Source organism: Rutidosis leptorrhynchoides, chromosome 10 (genome assembly GCF_046630445.1).
Source record: "Rutidosis leptorrhynchoides isolate AG116_Rl617_1_P2 chromosome 10, CSIRO_AGI_Rlap_v1, whole genome shotgun sequence".
Taxonomy (NCBI): domain Eukaryota; kingdom Viridiplantae; phylum Streptophyta; class Magnoliopsida; order Asterales; family Asteraceae; genus Rutidosis; species Rutidosis leptorrhynchoides.
The window spans coordinates 114,982,782-115,001,107 of record NC_092342.1 but is presented as its reverse complement, the minus strand read 5'-3'; the positions used below and the strand labels follow the sequence as shown (position 1 = coordinate 115,001,107).

The 18,326-nt window shown below is 36.2% G+C and overlaps 1 protein-coding gene across 1 annotated transcript; it reads right to left on the bottom strand.

Annotated features, from left to right (window-relative positions):
• Window positions 1-16,968: 16,968 nt before the first annotated feature.
• LOC139873482 (uncharacterized protein At5g64816) lies at window positions 16,969-17,434 on the bottom strand. Its single transcript, XM_071861413.1, has one exon. It carries the CDS (start codon window positions 17,406-17,408, stop codon window positions 17,022-17,024), a length of 387 nt encoding a protein of 128 aa, XP_071717514.1. The 5' UTR covers window positions 17,409-17,434; the 3' UTR covers window positions 16,969-17,021.
• Window positions 17,435-18,326: the final 892 nt, after the last annotated feature.

Below are 18,326 nucleotides of genomic sequence, written 5' to 3'. Positions count from 1 at the left end.
TTATGAGTGTGATCAGTACCGCCCCAGAAAAAGTTAGATCTCAAAGATTCAAGATTTTCAATCACTTTTTTAGGAACAATAAAAGATGAAAATAAATAAGTGCCGAGGGCGCCCAGTACAGACTTAACAAGGGTAAGTCTACCACTGATTGAGATCATATTAGTCTTCCAAGACGATAATCGCTTTTTAGCCTTCTCGATAGTGCCATTCCAACTAGATATACGGTTCATATTTTGGCCCACCGGGACACCAAGAAACTGAAATGGAAGAGACCCAGCTGCGCAACCCAAGATCGATGGTAGTCTGCTTACTTCTTGCTGGTTAATTCCAACACCGAATAAGGAGGATTTAAGGAGGTTGATTTTTAAGCCCGAAATGGCAAAAAAGCAACCAAGAATAACAATAAGGTTCAAGACATTCTCGTCGCACCATTCACCAACGAATAACACATCATCAGCATACATGTTTAACGAAAAAATCACATCAGATGAATGAGAGCCGACCCGAAGCCCACGATATAACATGGCATCAGAAGCGTCTTTAATCGCCGCTTGTAATCCTTCCATACCGATAATGAAAAGGAAAGGAGAGAGAGGGTCTCCTTGTCTCAAACCTCTACCAATAGTGAATTCATTCGAAGGGGATCCGTTAAGGAGAAGAGAAGCATGAGAAGAAATAAGGCATGCACGAATCCACCCGATCCACTTAGAATTAAAACCTAAATGATGCAACATAGAGAAAATATAATTCCAATGTCAAACGCCTTATCAAAATCAACTTTAAATAACATAACTTTCTTCTTCTTTTTTCTTGCACCAACTAACTACTTCATTTATAATCAATGGGCCATCGAGAATTTGTCTCCCCTTGACGAAAGCAGTCTGCTCAGGGCAAATAATATCATCAATGATTGAAGCTAAACGGGTAGCAATCAATTTAGCAATGATCTTATGTTGAAGACCAATCAAACTTATCGGTCGAAAGTCTTGAACAAGGATAGGATTAGGTTTCTTTGGAATCAGAGAGAAAAACGACGAGTTACATCCTCTCGGGATCCTAAAAGATTCTTGGAAGTCATGAACCATAGCAACAACATCGTCCTTAATGATATTCCAAAAATGTTTCGCAAATTTAAAATTAAAACCATCGGGTCCTGGAGATTTATCACTTCCACAAGCCCATATAGCATCTTTAATTTCAGTGACAGAAAAAACTTCACAAAGAGAACTAGCTTTAAGATTAGATAGTCTTAGTAAATGACGACTTGGGGTCATAATAGTCGCACATTCTGAAGCACTAAATTTCTTAGTGAAGAAATCGAGAAATACCGATTTAACTTCTGTTGGATTAGAGATCCACATACCGTTGTGCATCACCCCTGCAACTTGTAATTTCTTTCTCTTGCGGTTGATCAAAGTGTGGAAAAAAAAAGAGTTTTCGTCACCCAATCTATGATTCAACTTCTGGTTTTTTTGCGCCAAGTTTTGCAGCTCCATTACCTCAATGTTAGAAAGTTTTTTTAGTCGAGAAACGCGTGTGGTCGCGAGAGTAGAGGGATCAACCCCTGCATCCAACTGAGAATCCAAATCAGCAACCTGTTTCGAGCATTCACTCTTCTCAATATCTGTTTTTTCTCGCAGGTCTTTGTTCCAACTTTTCAAAGCTTGTTTTACATTTTTGAGCATATCTTTAAAGCGAATTTGAGGATTGGAGCTAAGATGAATATTGACATCATTCCAAGCAGCGATTACGGTTTCCTCGAAACCTTCTGCCATGAACCATGAGTTAAAAAGCTTGAAAGGGTGAGGATCGTAATCGAAAGCTTCATTTTTAAGGATTATGGGACAATGGTCGGACCATAAGTTGGTTAAAATAGTCCCTTCAAGTCCGAAAATAGAGAGAGTGTACCATTCGAGACAAGGAATCTGTCAATAAGGGACCTTTGCATAAGAGACTTATTGGCCCGAGTGAAAGGTCTGCCACCTAAAGGTAAATCTGTTAGGCTGCTTCGATCAATGAAATTGTTGAATTCTGCTGCTTCCAAGTGACAGAACTGAGTACCGAACCTCTTATGGGGAAAGCAAACCGCGTTGAAATCCCCGAAAATAATGAACTCACCAGAGTTATTAGCCATGAAGGAGGACAAATAATCCCATAAACGGCGTTTAAGGATGCGGCTTTGAGGGGCATAAATGTTAACTAGATAGCACTTAACTGTACTACCAGAAAAATTCCCTTCTACAATTAAGAAATTAGCAAAAGATATAATTCTACTACTGGTGAACACCGAGGGATCCCAAACTATCAAAATACCACCCGAACGGCCATGAGCGCTAGACGAGGCAACTTTGAAGTGATAGTTACCCCATAAAGCTCGTACAGAAAAATGGTTCAACGAACATAACTTTGATTCTTGAATACCTAAAAGTGAGATGGCATGCTCTGTATATAACTTACACACCCAGTTTTGTTTGATTTTTGAATTCACCCCTCCACCTAAGTTTAAAGACCTTAGATTCATTAAATCGTGTTAAATCCACGCATACTTAACACAACCTTTTTGAGATCAATGGAACAGTTTTTTAAGTCATATCCGAGAACCTCACTAAATTTCAAGTAGTTATCTAAAGGATCGATAGGTTTACCATTGTTGCTGTACGAACCAATAGGAGAATGAAAGTGTACTCCATTAAATCCGGATGCTTTAGATAAAGATGAGGAATGAGAGTTGTCCACCATAGGTGAATGTTTACTCTCTGCTTCCAATGGACTAACATTTTGTTCAACATTCTCTAGTCCAAAGTTACTATCTGATATATGTGGAGCATTTTCCTTTTCAATAAAATAGGACTAGGTGCACGTTCTTCCTGCTCAACATTGTTAAGCTCAAAAGTATCAGCCACAGATTCAATCCCTTTTAAGCTATTGCACTTAGATGAAGGAATGTGACTACTACCTTCGGTGTCAAAATCGGAAGATTCGGTGGACGAGTTATCATCTTCCAGTCCAAGAATCGCAGCAACAAAGTTAGATGTTTTGCGAACCAATACCTTATAAGTCTTCCTCTTAACAGTAATAGGTATGACGTCATGAATGTAATCCATACGCTTGGTGATAATACAAAGTTTTCCACATTCGGGATCACCTTTATGATTAGTGGAGAACGAAGTATAGCAAAACATGAGCACAATTTTTCTATAGCTTGCATCAGTCCAAGCACAAGCGGGTAATCCAGAAATGTCAATCCAAACCGCTCTTTCGTTGACGGTGAAACATTCATCGAATTCCTTGATGACCTCGATGTACGAGAGGATAGATTCATTAACCTTGAAACTTTCCATCGAGTCTGGATTGGGGAAGACGATATCGATCCAAGAGCCACCCAGATGGTGGATAACCAAATCAGTGAAACCTAAAACATTCCAAATACGACAAATGTGCGTGATCAATTCAGGTTCTTTAACCTTAGCAAATAATAAAAGAGGAGCATCTTTACGTAAGATGAGATCATCATCACTAAGCACAAGAGACTTAACAACCTGGGGTAAACCAGTATATGCATTTAATTTTTCAACTTGAGGATGTGGTATATTACCAATATTACCACACACAACGGATGCAAAAGAATTTCCCATTAACGGAGGGAAGTTATCGAAATTATGACCCCTAGATGGATGAATTGGAAGAGAACCATCATTAATATTCTATTTGGTTGAGTTTTTCTTTGCTTCATCCCTCCCAAACCTGGCTAGGGTAGCATACAAGTGAAAATTACCGATCCAAATAGCTGATAATTTGAGTTCCAGGGACCGCACAGATTCCACATTAATAAATCTAACAAAAGCAAACCTGGTACCACGTTTGGATAATTTTCGAGCGATGTAAACGTCCAATATCGTACCGTGCTCCTTGCATACATCTCTGAGATCATTAATTCTGAAATTGTGAGGGAAATTCGTTACGAACATTGTAGTAGCGATCTTAGCTACGTTGGTGTGGTCCTGAATGGAAGGCATGTTGGGCGAAGTGAAGAGTGAGAGGCGTTTGTTCCCGCCGTGCAATTCAATTGAGGTGAACAGAACCGATCGCTGGTCGGCGATTAGGGTTTGGAATTCTGAATATCTCTTACCTTCGTAATTTAGTAGAATTAATATCGTAGGTTTCTCTTCTAAAGGCGGTTCGTTGGTTCGTTTCAACCCACTCATGTACATCAATTCGCAAAGGTATATTGTTAACTCCACTTTGTGAATTTATTATAGCTAGACAATTATTAGTGGTGTAATTGGATCTATGAGATTGATTAATCGTGTGCTATGTTTTAATAAATAAGTGGTTATTTAATCTTATAAATCTTGTTCTTAAAATAATAAAAGATTATTATTTTAACTATCCGCTGCGTTAATCTGAATTGTTAAAAGTACACACGATTTTCCATCAAATATTACTTGCTTAACTTGTCAAGACATCATTAACACACTTAATTAATTACAAACAATTTCAAATTTGAAATACTAGCATTCTTTGTGATTAAAGTGGGTTGTTGTCATCAATGACATATTGACTAACCAATAGGGATTTAGCAAATGTGTTAATTACAAATAAAGGATTATGACAAAACTGAGATTGCCTCAAATGATTATCATGACTTGTATCCAAGAATGTTAGACTTTCCACTTTGAGCATGACAAGTGTGACACCGCTATTTTTTTTTTAAACGTGGCGGAAGCATTGATTTATTAATTACAAAATAAACATTAACTATTGCTAAGACAACCAGTGTCACGTGTCATTACAAAATACATGTTTATACGGAGAAGATGTAGTTACAATCTGTTTTCAAAAGTACACGGTTCATATTCTAAAAGACCACATCAGAGTTAACCTTGTCAAACATAACATCATCATGCCCGTCTTCTCCCAAAAGCACTATCTACAAAAGCTAACAACCTTCAGGGAGGAGATGGAGGGGAATTAGCACGAAGCTAAGTGAGTACGACTAACTACAGACCATAGCATACATAAGTGTTATACTAATCATGTCACAATAGTCTAACACACAAACATCACCCAAGTGCCGTCTACAGAGACTCTGGCGGCTCGGCCAAACCATTAACCACCAGCTGATCGGACTGGGGCTTACCAGAAGTTCCTCCACCACCGCATGTATATACATAATCCACACGCGACGGACGCGTCATTCACATATATATACACCACGGCTGTCTAGGCCACCACATGAGGAACCCAACCCGCAGGTTAATCTCTCCTACCGAGGCCACCACACAATAGGGACGCACTGGGCTCCAGCAGACAAGTATCAACCAACATGCAGTCATCACAATGTACTAACTAACCACAACAATATGTATATCTAACAAGCATGGCAATCATAATATAACATGCTTCTATATACTATATTCTCCAGTTAGTCCCACTCACCGATTACCAGCAAACGAGAAGGTATTCAGCTATCTAATCACTGAACCTTCTCTTTATCCTTTTCTCCTGAGAAAAACATATCCACAAGTTAGTTTCTGTTCGTTAACATCAAATAACACAGTATATAAATTTTGTATCAAAAACTGTCCGCAAATTTTTTTTTGCTTAACACTTATGCACTTTCAAAATTTACATCATAAACATCGAAATACAAACGGGCAGCATAACGGCTAAAAATCAACACTTAGGTAAAATATTCTGCCCAAGACACTCAGTCGGTCGACTGACTCTTACAGTAGGTCGACTGTCTACACAACCGGTCGACTGACCTTCCCAGTCGGTCTATTCATTTGGTATTACATCAATCGGCCGAAGGTAAATCTCAGTCGGTCGGTTCACTCAACAGTCGGTCGGTTGTCTTCGTCAATCGGCCGTTTCAACCCTCAGTCGGTCGACTGTCGACCGACAGTCGGCCGAGTGTGTTCATCTTCATCAGAAACTGAACAAAGGCTACGGACTTCAAGATGAAATCCTCAAATCTCGATCTAGAGCTCGTTTTAAACACCAAAATCGAGCACAACTTGTTCACTACTTGTTATAGACTCAAAACCCACAACAATTTGACCATAACAACACTTAAACCACTTGTTTTGACACAAATTTACACATTTATGAAAACTAACACAAAACCTTAAATTTCTCAAAGATTAAAGCATGGAAGCTTGTGATTCTTACCTTAAAAGAATCAGTGAATCACAAGGAACACAAAGATATGAACAATTTGAGCTCTAAAACAAGAATCAAGGATTAGGGTTTGAAGTAGGTGAGGGAGATGAAGAACGGGTGTGTTTGGGAATTTTCTAGAAATGAGAAGAAGAACACACAGACTAGTCACTTAATTTAGGTTAATTTCCCACACAGTGCAACACACGGGTATTTATCAGTTATCTGATATCTTTCGCACATCATTTGGTAGCCCAAACGAAGTCCAAACTAAATAAACAAACCTGTTCTGTGACCCTTGTCACAAACTGGTCCTAACCACATCATTAAATAATAACAAATATTAAATAAAAATAAAAGCATATAGTAACACAATGCTAACTTAAGGGCAATCTAGTAATCTTACATCTAGGCCCGATTGAGGATGTTACAACAAGTCACTATCAAGGCAATACATCTAAGGTAAATGGACATTTAATGCATATAGTACGTGTATATAATGTTGGGTATCTTTTGTAGGTGTTAAATGAAGTAAAGAGTCCAAAGATTAATGTTCAAAATTGATTCAAATGGCTATACAACAGATAGGAGTTTTGGACTGGACCGCGTTCGGTCGACCCACGGTCTACCGTGGTCCAAGCCGCATCAACGACCATTTTTTATCTCTCCATATAAATAGCAAGACTTGGAGAACTTTGAAGATTTGGACCTCTTGCATGCTACAACTTAAAATCATCAGAAAATCACAAGAACATAACACTTATACATATGTTTATGATTAGCAAGAGAAGTTCTATAATCTCATAGATTATAGAAGGGGTTTTGTAAACTTATTTTCAAATTATTATCTTTGTGAGTTTACATAGTGTTGTAATAATCCTTAGAATTGTCTTAGGATTGTCATCACTAGAAAAGGGTGAGCCTTTGTACTTTGTAATTAGAAGCATATGCTAGCTTAGTCATCGTCTTTCTTAAAGGGAACTAGGAAGTTGATTAATCTCATTGTAGATTAATACTTGTCCAAATTGAAGACAAGTTGATCTAAGTTGGAGGTAATTTTTCAAAGGGATAGAAGAATTAGGTTTGTTGTCTAAGGAGAAGTACAAAGCTTGTAAATCGAATTTCTACCGGATTTGAAGAAGGGTGCTTGGTGAAGCAAAACTCCCGATTAGTGAATCGGGGAGTGGATTAATGTAGATTAGTTAACATCCACCCGAACCACTATAAATCCTTGTGTTTATGTTCTTTACTTTACATTTCGCATTATTACAAACATAAATACACCACACATTGGTTTGAGTTGATTAAAGTGATCAAGGATTGTTCTAATCTTGTTGATCATCGAAAAAGTTTTAAAAATCGTATTAAGTAACTATTCACCCCCTCTAGTTACTTACACATTCATCACGATGAATGTTACTCCGTATATGTTATTTTTTCGAGCGTTGTCTCCCGAAAATGATAACGTTCTTCCCATAGTGTATTTTTTTTAAATGTTCATATATATATATATATATATATATATATATATATATATATATATATATATATATATATATTAAGTAATATTAATATTTATGAAAAAAAATCAAAAGATAGGGAAAAAAAACTTGCCACTTCAACTCTTGTTATAATTATGCTTTTAATTTAATTTTAATTTAATTTTTCATTTTCTTCCATTTTCGTGAAACAAAACCCTCAACCTTAGGCACAGCATAAACCCTAAAAAAAAATGGGGATTTCACCTTAAACACACACAAATACTCCGCCATCAAACTTTCTAACCCTTCAGATTACACTCGTCAATGGCGCCGGAACCCGTACAAGATGACGGTGGAGACAATCAGAATCCCGTTTTCATCGATACAAGCCTCGGCACACATTTAGCGACAATCGTCTCCGATTCCGACACAGTATCGGATCTCAAACGTATCATTCTAAACCCTAATTTAATAGTTGTTTAACTTTAAATTCATATTTCATCATGTAATTAGTCGTTACTAATATAGTACATAATGTGTTTATATGATTATATCAGCTGCATGAAATTTACTCTACTTTAGATTCATACTCTCGTAATGTGTTTATATGTTTATATCAGATTCATGAAATTAACTGTACTTTATTTACATACCTATTTTCATTACTATATATGTCCTTAGTAATTTAGGCATTTCGTGTATCTTGTTTACATCTGTCATCTTTGAAAATTTGCAAAACCTTATTTTGAGTTTGGAGGTAGTTTTCCTTTGTAAAACCTTACTTTGACATCAAAATATTAGTCTTTAGCTTACTTTTGTTTATTTAGGGAACATCTTTTTAAAGGTTGTATTTATGTGTTTATTTAGTGTTTGTGCGCTTTATAATAAGCAGTTTTGAATACTTAGTGTGGATGAACGTTTTTCAGCTGTCTAGGGTGAACAAGGGCGGATGTATATTGTATCCAGTTGTAGCACGGGCTACCATTGAAATACCCGATGTGGTGAAAAATTTTCGGGATTTTTAACTAGTGATACCACTGGATAGTGTAATTTTTTGTGTGTGGCACCATTGGATAATGTAATTTTTTCTTTTGAACTTTTAACTAGTGACACCAGTGACTACGAAACCTTGATCTGCCACTAGGTGAAAGGTGATATTAATGTGTTTGAGTAGCCATTCATATACATTTTTCTAATAATGTGATTGTGGTTTTATAATGCAGAGAAAATAATGTTAGAGCATCGTCAGTTCTACCCTGATATTGGAGATATTCGAATCAAATGGTTGAAGGTATTATTTTCTCACTTTAATAATGCTAGAGCATCGTCAGTCCCTGTTCGGGCTACCCGTGAGGGCGAGTAATCCAACCCCATACTCCGATGTATGCAGCCCGCTGTTTCCAAACCCTCCCTGGCCACCACTAAATATTCGTCATAGGCAGGATTCGAACCCGAGACCTCTTGCAAGGAACTCAGGGCCCCAACCACTGGGCTATCTAGTGATGGTTATATTTTCTTTAATGTGCAGGTAAAAAAGAGAGGAATCTTTTATCCCTTGTCAAACTCTATGCGTATTAAGACTGCATTTTGGGGTGTTAAGAAGAATTGGTATGTTTCAGTAGATGTTTCCCGGTTAGAGCAAGATGGTGGTACTCAACATATGGTTAAAAATACGGTCGGTGATCAGTTAGCATTGCCTTGGTTAACAGACAGTCGTTCGATTGATGAGCAGCCTTATGCTGTAAATGAGCAGATTGGTTCCAAGAAAAGAACACGTGAAATGCATAACGAGAGTTCTTTCGTGAAGAAAAAACGCAAGATTGAAAAGTTAGAAGGGAATGTTAATGTTTCACATGAAAATGTAGTGATAAGGGTTGATACCGATAAGGTAAAAGACACCGAAGCTAGCATAAGCAATCAGAATTCGCTCGAACACAAATTGAAAAGTAAAGATTTGAGTGACGAAAATATGATAATCAACAAAGATGAGAACTTTTCTGTTCTTGATCAAGTAGAAACTGCTGTTCTTCCTGCTGTAGAAGGTGTTGGGGAAGGTTCATGTTCTCGAAAAAATACTGAAGCAAATGAAAATGTATCTGTTGTTGCAATGGTCGTGGATAACAATATAGTGCAGGAGATGCCTGTTGTTGCGACATCTCAAAAGGAGAAAAACGATGAACTGGTGCACAAAGAAGTTACGGAAAATGAAATACCTTCTTCACCGATCAGTAAGTACATAGAACACAATTATACTCATTTACGTTGTATTGTGTCTCTTTCTTTAGTACCCGACTAGCAAAATGTGATAAACATGTATTTCATGTTTGTATAATTAAGAAATATCTCTCCTCGGTGTTAGAAATATAACATTGAGCAAGTGTATGTACATCAATTTTCCAACTACTTCAAAAATTATTAATAATATACATATTAGATATTTACATTAACAAGACATGGTGTATATTTGAATTATACTGTATCTTTTTCTGTAGTACCGAACTAAATCAAGTATGTTAATAATAAACTACTTTGTTTATATTTAATTAAGATAATATCCCCTTAGTGTTGGTATCATAACCTTGAGTAAAGTTATTTATTTCCCAGCTGGTTTGAATGCTATGTGTTGATATACACAAATTAACTGAATTATATTACGCTTAGACTAACATTGAATTCTCTCATCAGTGACTGTTCTGGAAGGTTCCAAAAATAAAGCAGCTGAAAATGAAGTGTCTTCTACATCTTCCATTAAAAAGCTTCATAACACAAATGCGGATGCTAATGATTCATTACAACATGATGTAGCCTCTATCGGTCAGCAGTCTGCAAGTAATCGGATAAAAGAACATAAGAAAGATAAGGGTGATGGTAAGAAGAAAAAGTCTAAGAAAACCGTTACAAAAGAGAAAGATGAATCCCTAGTGAAGAACACTGATAATATTGTCGGTAATATGACATCAGCAGTTCCTGATCCTGTTCCGGTGTTAGATGAGAAAATAAACGACCAAAGATATAATGACAACGTTACTGCAGAAAGGAATGAAGTTTCAGAGAAAACGGTAGTAGCTGATCATCATGTGGGACCGACAGTTCTCGTCAATAAAGATCACAACATAAACAACAACGATGCTATTGATTTGTCTCAAAAAGATGTGGGACCCACACTTCCGGAATCTGTCGGTGAGCAGATTGATAAGCACAAGAAAGGTAAGAAGAGAAAGTCAAAGAGGTCCGTTGCCAAAAACAGTGACGGATTACTTGTAGGTCCTACATCTTCAACAATACCTGCTCCAGGTTTAAATGAGAAAGTTATTGATGAGAAAAATGAAGACAGAGTTGGTTTGATTTATGATGATAGGATTGACGTTTCGGAAATCGCATGTAACCATGATTCTCTTGTTGTTGCTGTTAAGGAAAGTGATGTTGCTGTGAATGTGGTTGAAGTTAAAAAAATAAAAGATGTTAAAAAAAGTAGTAAAAAGAAAAAAGATGAATCGCTAGTGAAACACGCTGATAATTTTGTGTGTGATGCGTCTTCAATTCCTGCTCCAGTTTTAGATGAGAAAAATGACGAGAAAACATTTGAAGATGATTCGCTTGTCAAAAATGCAAATAAAAGTGATATTACTGTGAAAGTAGTGGAAATTTCAAAACCAACTGAGACTGTTGAAGAAAATTTACCGAAAGTAGTAAAAGATATTGGGCGAAGTAAGAAAAAGAAAAAAGATGTTGTGAAGCATAAGGAGGTTGCAACTGTGACAAACGAGGAAAATGTTTTGCCGCCGCCTGAAAAGAAAGCAAGTGTTGAGATTGCTTTGCATGGTGAGAATGGTAGAAATGATGACATCAACGCTGATGTCAGAATTTCAGGAGATGAAAAGAGAGAAAATCAAGTGAATGATGAAGGTGTCAATGATGATAAATTGGAAAAGCCGAATGAGAAGATGAATGATTGTACAAAGAAAAGCAGAAAGAAAAAGACAGCCAAAAAATCTGCTGGGAGAAATGAAAACGAGTCGAGTAAACCTCATTCACCCGAACCTAAAAACGGGCCAGAAAATGTTGGAAGTGTTGAGCTTCATCATCTTCCCGAAGAGGCTGTAAAAAATGTGAATGTCTCTGAAGTTTCTAAGGTTCAGATGGAACAAAATCATGATAATGTTATTAATGAAGTTGATATCCCGAATGATAAATCTAATGAAATTGATTTTAAAAACTACTTTGTTTCTGGTGATCAACAGAATAAACCAAAAAAGAAAACAAAAGAACCGACTGTTGTTGAAACGTCAATTGATAATAAGCAGCAGAACAGAGAACAAGATGGTATCACGACTCAATCTCAAAAATCATGTTTGATAAATGAAACCCACAAAGTTTCTGCTGATGTGGCAAAAGAATCAAAGGTCCAGAATATTATTAATGTAATGAAAAATCCAACAAAGACCAGAAAAGTTGACACCAGTAAAAAAGGACACAACGGACCATCAGCAGCAGCAGCTGAATCAAGGTCAACCTCAGAAAGTTTCCGCAACCAAAAAACCAACAAGCCGATATTGGTTTCGGGTCAAACTCAGGTTAAAACCGTGAAGAAAAATCCATTGGTTGTGAACAGTTCACAGAATGTTAAAAAAAGTTTACTGAATACACCAGGAAATATATTCGGGAACGATACTGATGAGAGTGGTAGCAATGATGATAATTCGGCTGTAAATTCTGATTCGAGCACACGTACGCCTTCAAGAAACGCACCGTCATCATCTGAAGAAAGCGCTTCTAGCATAGATTCAAGAAGAAAGGGTATATTTTCTTTATTGATGATTTATATATTTATTTATAAGTTCTTAACTTTAATCTCAATTTGTCTCAGGGTCTTGTGCTGTGAAAAGAAAGGAAATTGGTGGAAAAAATACTTTAAGCTCGCAGTAAGTTTAATGACATATACATACACATATACATATACATATATCTTTTTGATTTTTGCCTTCTTGTATACGAGGTGGATAATATAGATATGAAAAGAGGGTCGGGCAGGGTAGGCAACTGGTTAATACAGGTCCTGGTTGTAATGGGTAGAAATGAGCCAGGTTGGGTTGAGTTGTGTTGACCTTGTAAAAATTAATCCATGTTTGTAAGTAACTGATGTGTTGAATATATATGGTTACTTTTTTAATATTCAGAATCTTCGAATAAATCCGATTTTGTTGAAATATAAAACATATACCGACGTTAAACGGCCCTTTGCCTTTTTAGCTAATCTTTATTTGTGTTTGAGCTAAAAACACGACCCATGCTGCCCAGTGCTTACGAAATACTATAATTTTTCCTCCAATTTTTGTCGTTCTTCTTTGTATTTATTATAGTTCTTGAATTATCGCTCAACTGTTCATAGGAGCAGGCCAAAGAACACATCAATTAATGACCTTCTAAGAAGTTCAAGTAGATTCAAGAAAGCCAGGCTCACTGCATCAAAACAGGTTGAGAATACTGAAAGCCAGCCTGTTGACTTTGTTCCAGAGAGTCAACCCATATAATTTTTCAGGGGTAATTTTGTCAATATCTTTTGCTCAGCTTGTAAGTGCTGGTACTACAATTCTTGTGTTCGGTAGGCTTTCTATTACACTTGAATTACTTTCTTTTGGTCAGATTAAGGGGTACAACCGGCTTTTATATGTTCTTCTCATGCTTTTTTTTGGGTAGTCTTTTGATGTATGTTCCATTTTGAAGCTTGAAAATAGGCAAGAAATATTTGAAGTCCTAAAACCTAGGAAAAGACTGTTTGGTGAATCTTAATATATAACGAGGTTTTTATATATTTTTTTATATTTTTATAAATCATGTAGTCAATGCATTTCTACTACAGTCTTTTATTTCTGAGGCCTAAAGTCCTAAACTATCATCAAGGCGACTTGATGATCGGCTTGATATTATCGCTTGAGGATATTATCACAAGAGGATCGAACCTGATTAGATGCACATGTTGGTGGTAATAAGAGGGAAAGATTCAGACAGTCGCAGAGCGTACATTTTAGTAAATGAATTAAAAGAAATATGTACTCTGGTAATTTGCATTTGAATAGGAAAAATTCGTCTATTTATGTTTCTTTTTTTTTCTTTTTTTCATATAGATCACCTCAGTGTCCACCCCAAACCCGTCAACCTTTTTTAAGTAAACCAGATCCGAACCGTTAAATAGCTTTTCAAATCATGAGCAACCCGACCTAGATAACGCAAGATGTAACACAAAAATCCCACAAGGCTTCAACTTCCGTTATATCTGCTCAACAAATTTATCGGGGTATAATGCATGGTCAAACATATTCGAAATTTCAAAGTCAAAGGTCTTGTCGTTACACGACTGGTGATGAAAGTTGGAGTACAATTGATCTCATTAGACAGGTAGGGAATCTTGATTGAGACGTTTACTCCAACTCGTTTCAAGGCCTCTACGTATTGACAAAACTGAGCTTGTATGCAAATAGACTAGTGAATTTGATAGTTTTTGTCGTTTTAAACTGTTACAGAATTGTTTAAGAACTTGGATTTTCTTTTCTCAGTCTCTAGGGTTGGTTGTTTTTATAGAACTGGTGTTGGATTTAGGTAAAGTACGAGGTGTATCCGGGTTGGATGTTGAGGTCTTCAGATATGGGTTTTGGGAGAAATATGTGGGATTAACAAATTTAATGTTATGTTGTATATGTCGTTTCCGGGAAATTAACAAGGAAGAAGCACTTTGCTGATTGTTGGCTTAAAAACTGGTTCCTGCTTTAAAAAATTTGGTTCCCAAAAAAAAAAAAAAAATGGGATCGGTTTTTTTTTTTTTTTTTTTTGGAACTGGTTTTTCGGTTTTGAACCCGGTTTTTAATGGTTCGATTCTTTTCATATTTGGATTCAATTTTTTCGGTTTCAACCTCTGTTGTTTTTCTCATTTGGATTCGGTACTTTTTTCTGTTTATCTATGTTGCAAGTAGAAATTGAAATCAACTAGAAACAAATAATCCTATAAAAACTTAACTTTCATATAAACATTCAGTTAAAAACATAAAGGGTTAAAGCCAAAAATAGGCTACAAACTTACACAAATGTACCGATGTCGTCCACAAACTCATTTCTGTCCTACTGTCGCCTACAAACTTTCAAAAAATGTGCTAATATCAACATTTTATAGTTTTGACTTGTTACATATTAATTTTGACCTATTTTTTTTTTTTTTTAAGAATTAAGATCCAATCCACGAACGACACGTGTTGATTTTAATCAGTTTAGCCGGTAGCAAGTCATTTTTGTTTACATTGGTACACTTTTTGAAAGTTTTTGTTTACATCGATACACTTTTTGAAAGTTTGTAGGCGACAGTAGGACGGAAATGAGTTTGTGGGCGACATCGGTACATTTGTGTAAGTTTGTAGCCTATTTTTGGCTTTAACCCAAACATCAAATACAAAGACTCATTACAACAATCATAATTTCTATTTAACATCAACAATATAAATACTGATATATTTCATGTTTCAGCATGGTCATCATCTGGAAGTATATTAGTGTGCCAAAGTATATCAAGCTTCAGTAATACTATTACCGGTTATACTTCAGTATTACCGTCACCCGTTATACGTCGGGAATACAAATTCACTTCATCTAATTCGGTCGTAATTCGGTCGTTGAAGGTGATATATCGGCTTCATCTTCTCTTAGGATAGTCTCTTTAACGTCCTCGCCTAATGGACCTTCCAACATTGTAGCATTTTGTCTACCCCTGCCAAGGTTGAAAAAGACGCGAGACGGAGTCGTGACAGTAGGGACCTTAAAACGTCACAACGGAAAGGTCGAGACGGATGTTGACCAACGTTGACTTTTTATATATATTTCAAAGTAGACAGAGATATTTGCCTTTAATTTGAAATATTTATGATTGAAATGTTTGATTTTGAAATTTATTTAAAAAGTCAACGTTAGTCAACATCTGTCTCGACCGTTTTTCTACCATCTCGGCTGATGTTGACCGTTTCTAGATCCGTTGCATGGTAATCCTGTTAGTGGCAGAGACTAGTTTGGGACAAAGTAATAAATTTAGTGACTAGGAGTATAGGAATAAAATGGGAGTGACTCATTGGGCAAAAATTGAAAAAAATAACAGACTAATTGAGCAATTTTGTCTTTTTTAATTATTAAGTGTATCTTTATTTAATTTTCTTTTTCGTTTTTTTCATTTCATCAGAAACCAAACTCTCAACCTTATTCTAACCGTTCAGATTGCACCTGAAAATGGAGCCGACGGCCTTACACGATGACGGCGAAGTCGATCAGAACCTCGTGCTCATCGATACAAGCCTCGATTCTCATTTAGCAACATTCGTCTTCGATTCCTACACAAAATCCAATCTCAAAGGTATCATTCTAAATCCTAATTTAATATGCGCGCTAGCGTTCATTGCTGCTTAATATTGTTTCTAAGTTTGTTTAATTTCAAATTTATAGATATCATCATGTAACTAGAAACAATATATAGCAGCAATGAATGCTAGCACACTTATTAAATTAGGGATTAGAATGAACGTTTTAAATCAGATACTGTGTAGGAATCGGAGACTAACGTTGCTAAATAAGAATCGAGGCTTGTATTGTTGAGAACGAGGTTCTGATTGACTTCGCCGTCATCGTGTAAGGCTGCCTGCTCCATTTTCAGGTGCAATTTGAACGGTTAGAATAAGGTTGAGGGTTTGGTTTCGGATGAAATAAAAAGACGAAAAAGAAAAGTAAATAAAGATAAAGACACATTTAATAATTAAAATAAAGACATAATTGCTCAATTAGTCCCTATTTTTTTCAACTTTTGCCCAATTAGTCACTCCCATTTTATTCCTACACTCCTAGTTACCAAATTTATTATTTTGTCCCAAACTAGTCCCTGCCACTAACAAGATTATTTAGGCAGCCACTAACAAGATTATTTAGGCAGGTCCAGTGTTGTAAAAAACGGCCGACACTAGCGTCGCAACGGACGTCACAATGGTTTTACCATGTTACCGTTGTAACGGACCTAGAAACGGTTAAAGAAACGGTCAATGCTTTAAAAACGGTCAACAGCGCCAAAATCGCCAAAATGACGGTCAACAACGGTCGAGACGGTAGAAAAACGGTCAAGACGGAGACGAGACGGATTTTAACTAACGTTGACTTTTTAAATAAATTTCAAAAATAAACACTGACTGTACACTTTGTTCACAAATGATGCATTACCTTTTTCATCTTGTTAACATGAAACTGACAGAATCAAAAGAGACGTGTGTTTAGAACAAAACTCAATCATCAAGATTTCATATCACATTTCACAACACCAACCAAAAGATTCATTGCACCTTACTTATTAAGCAAACAACATTACGGTAATATAGCCGAAGAGTTTGATAGCTTTAGACACTCACTTTGACATCTTTTCAAGCAAATATCATTCCAATTAGGCACTTGATGCTGGTTCACACAAACAGTCCGCGCACATGCATCAGCACAAGCATCAAGTTCCGAAACACCACAAACAGTCACACAAGTTTCGGGAATCGGGTCTTTGGAAAACGCACCAACTTTCTTTAACATCCTTTTTGAGGTGCACACCCTTTCACAAACAAAAATATCATCAGAACTTTTCTCACGGCCTCGAGCACTTTTCAATCTTTGTTCTTCTGCTCTCCTGTTCTTCACTCTTATTGCTTGACCTGCTACTAATACGGGTACTGCTGCTCCAACTAAAGATATCCACCAATCCACCATTGTTTGACACTTTTTTTTTTTTTATTCTAATCTGGAATTAAAACCTTTATCAATCAAAAATTACAACACCAAATTCTAAAACTACTTGTAAAGAGAAAATTAATCCATGTCTTTAAAATTAAATTTGTTACACATTTCAATGGATACATACCTACACACATATGCAATTTTCAACAGCAAAACCTTGTCAATATCTTAATTCTATTTTTACCTATTTTATGTAAAAATAAACACAAATTCCAACTATAGCCAAAATTGCACCAATTTTAAATAAACTAAATTAAGCATTTATATACTCGGTAATATAGTGTAACATCAGGACTGAGGTAATCAGTTAAAGCTTAAACCCTGTGAAAAACCTCGAACTCGATCGGAAACTCACTTACTATGTTAAACTGATGGTCAAAGCAAATAATATGAAAAGAAAAAAAAAAAACGAAATTATAACTTGCATTACAGATAATTACATGAATTAAAATTACCGGAGCTAGGGTTTTAGATGCCGCTTAATTTCTCCAATTTAGGGGTCAGAGTAACAGCTGGCTTTTTATTTGTTGAGCTATTAATAATTTGCATAATACCCCCTTATGATTTGGTAATATCGTTTTAGACCCCTTTTGCTTCAATGCGTAACTAATAAAAAGAATGTTACTCCCACGTTTTTGTTTTTTTTAACAGCGGTTTGAGATCACTCAGATGGACTAAACCACCCATTCGATCATTTCTCGCAGTTGCATAACCCGTCTCCAACTGCTGCACTGAAAGTAATCCGGACCAATCTAATGGCATGTCCGGTTAAAAGCCCCCTCCCCGCTAAGTATTTTCAAATTTATATGCTTATTCTTTATTACTCGCATTACTATGTGCCAAACAAAATGTAGAGCATAGATTGTCGAGGTACCGAATACATGATTTTGA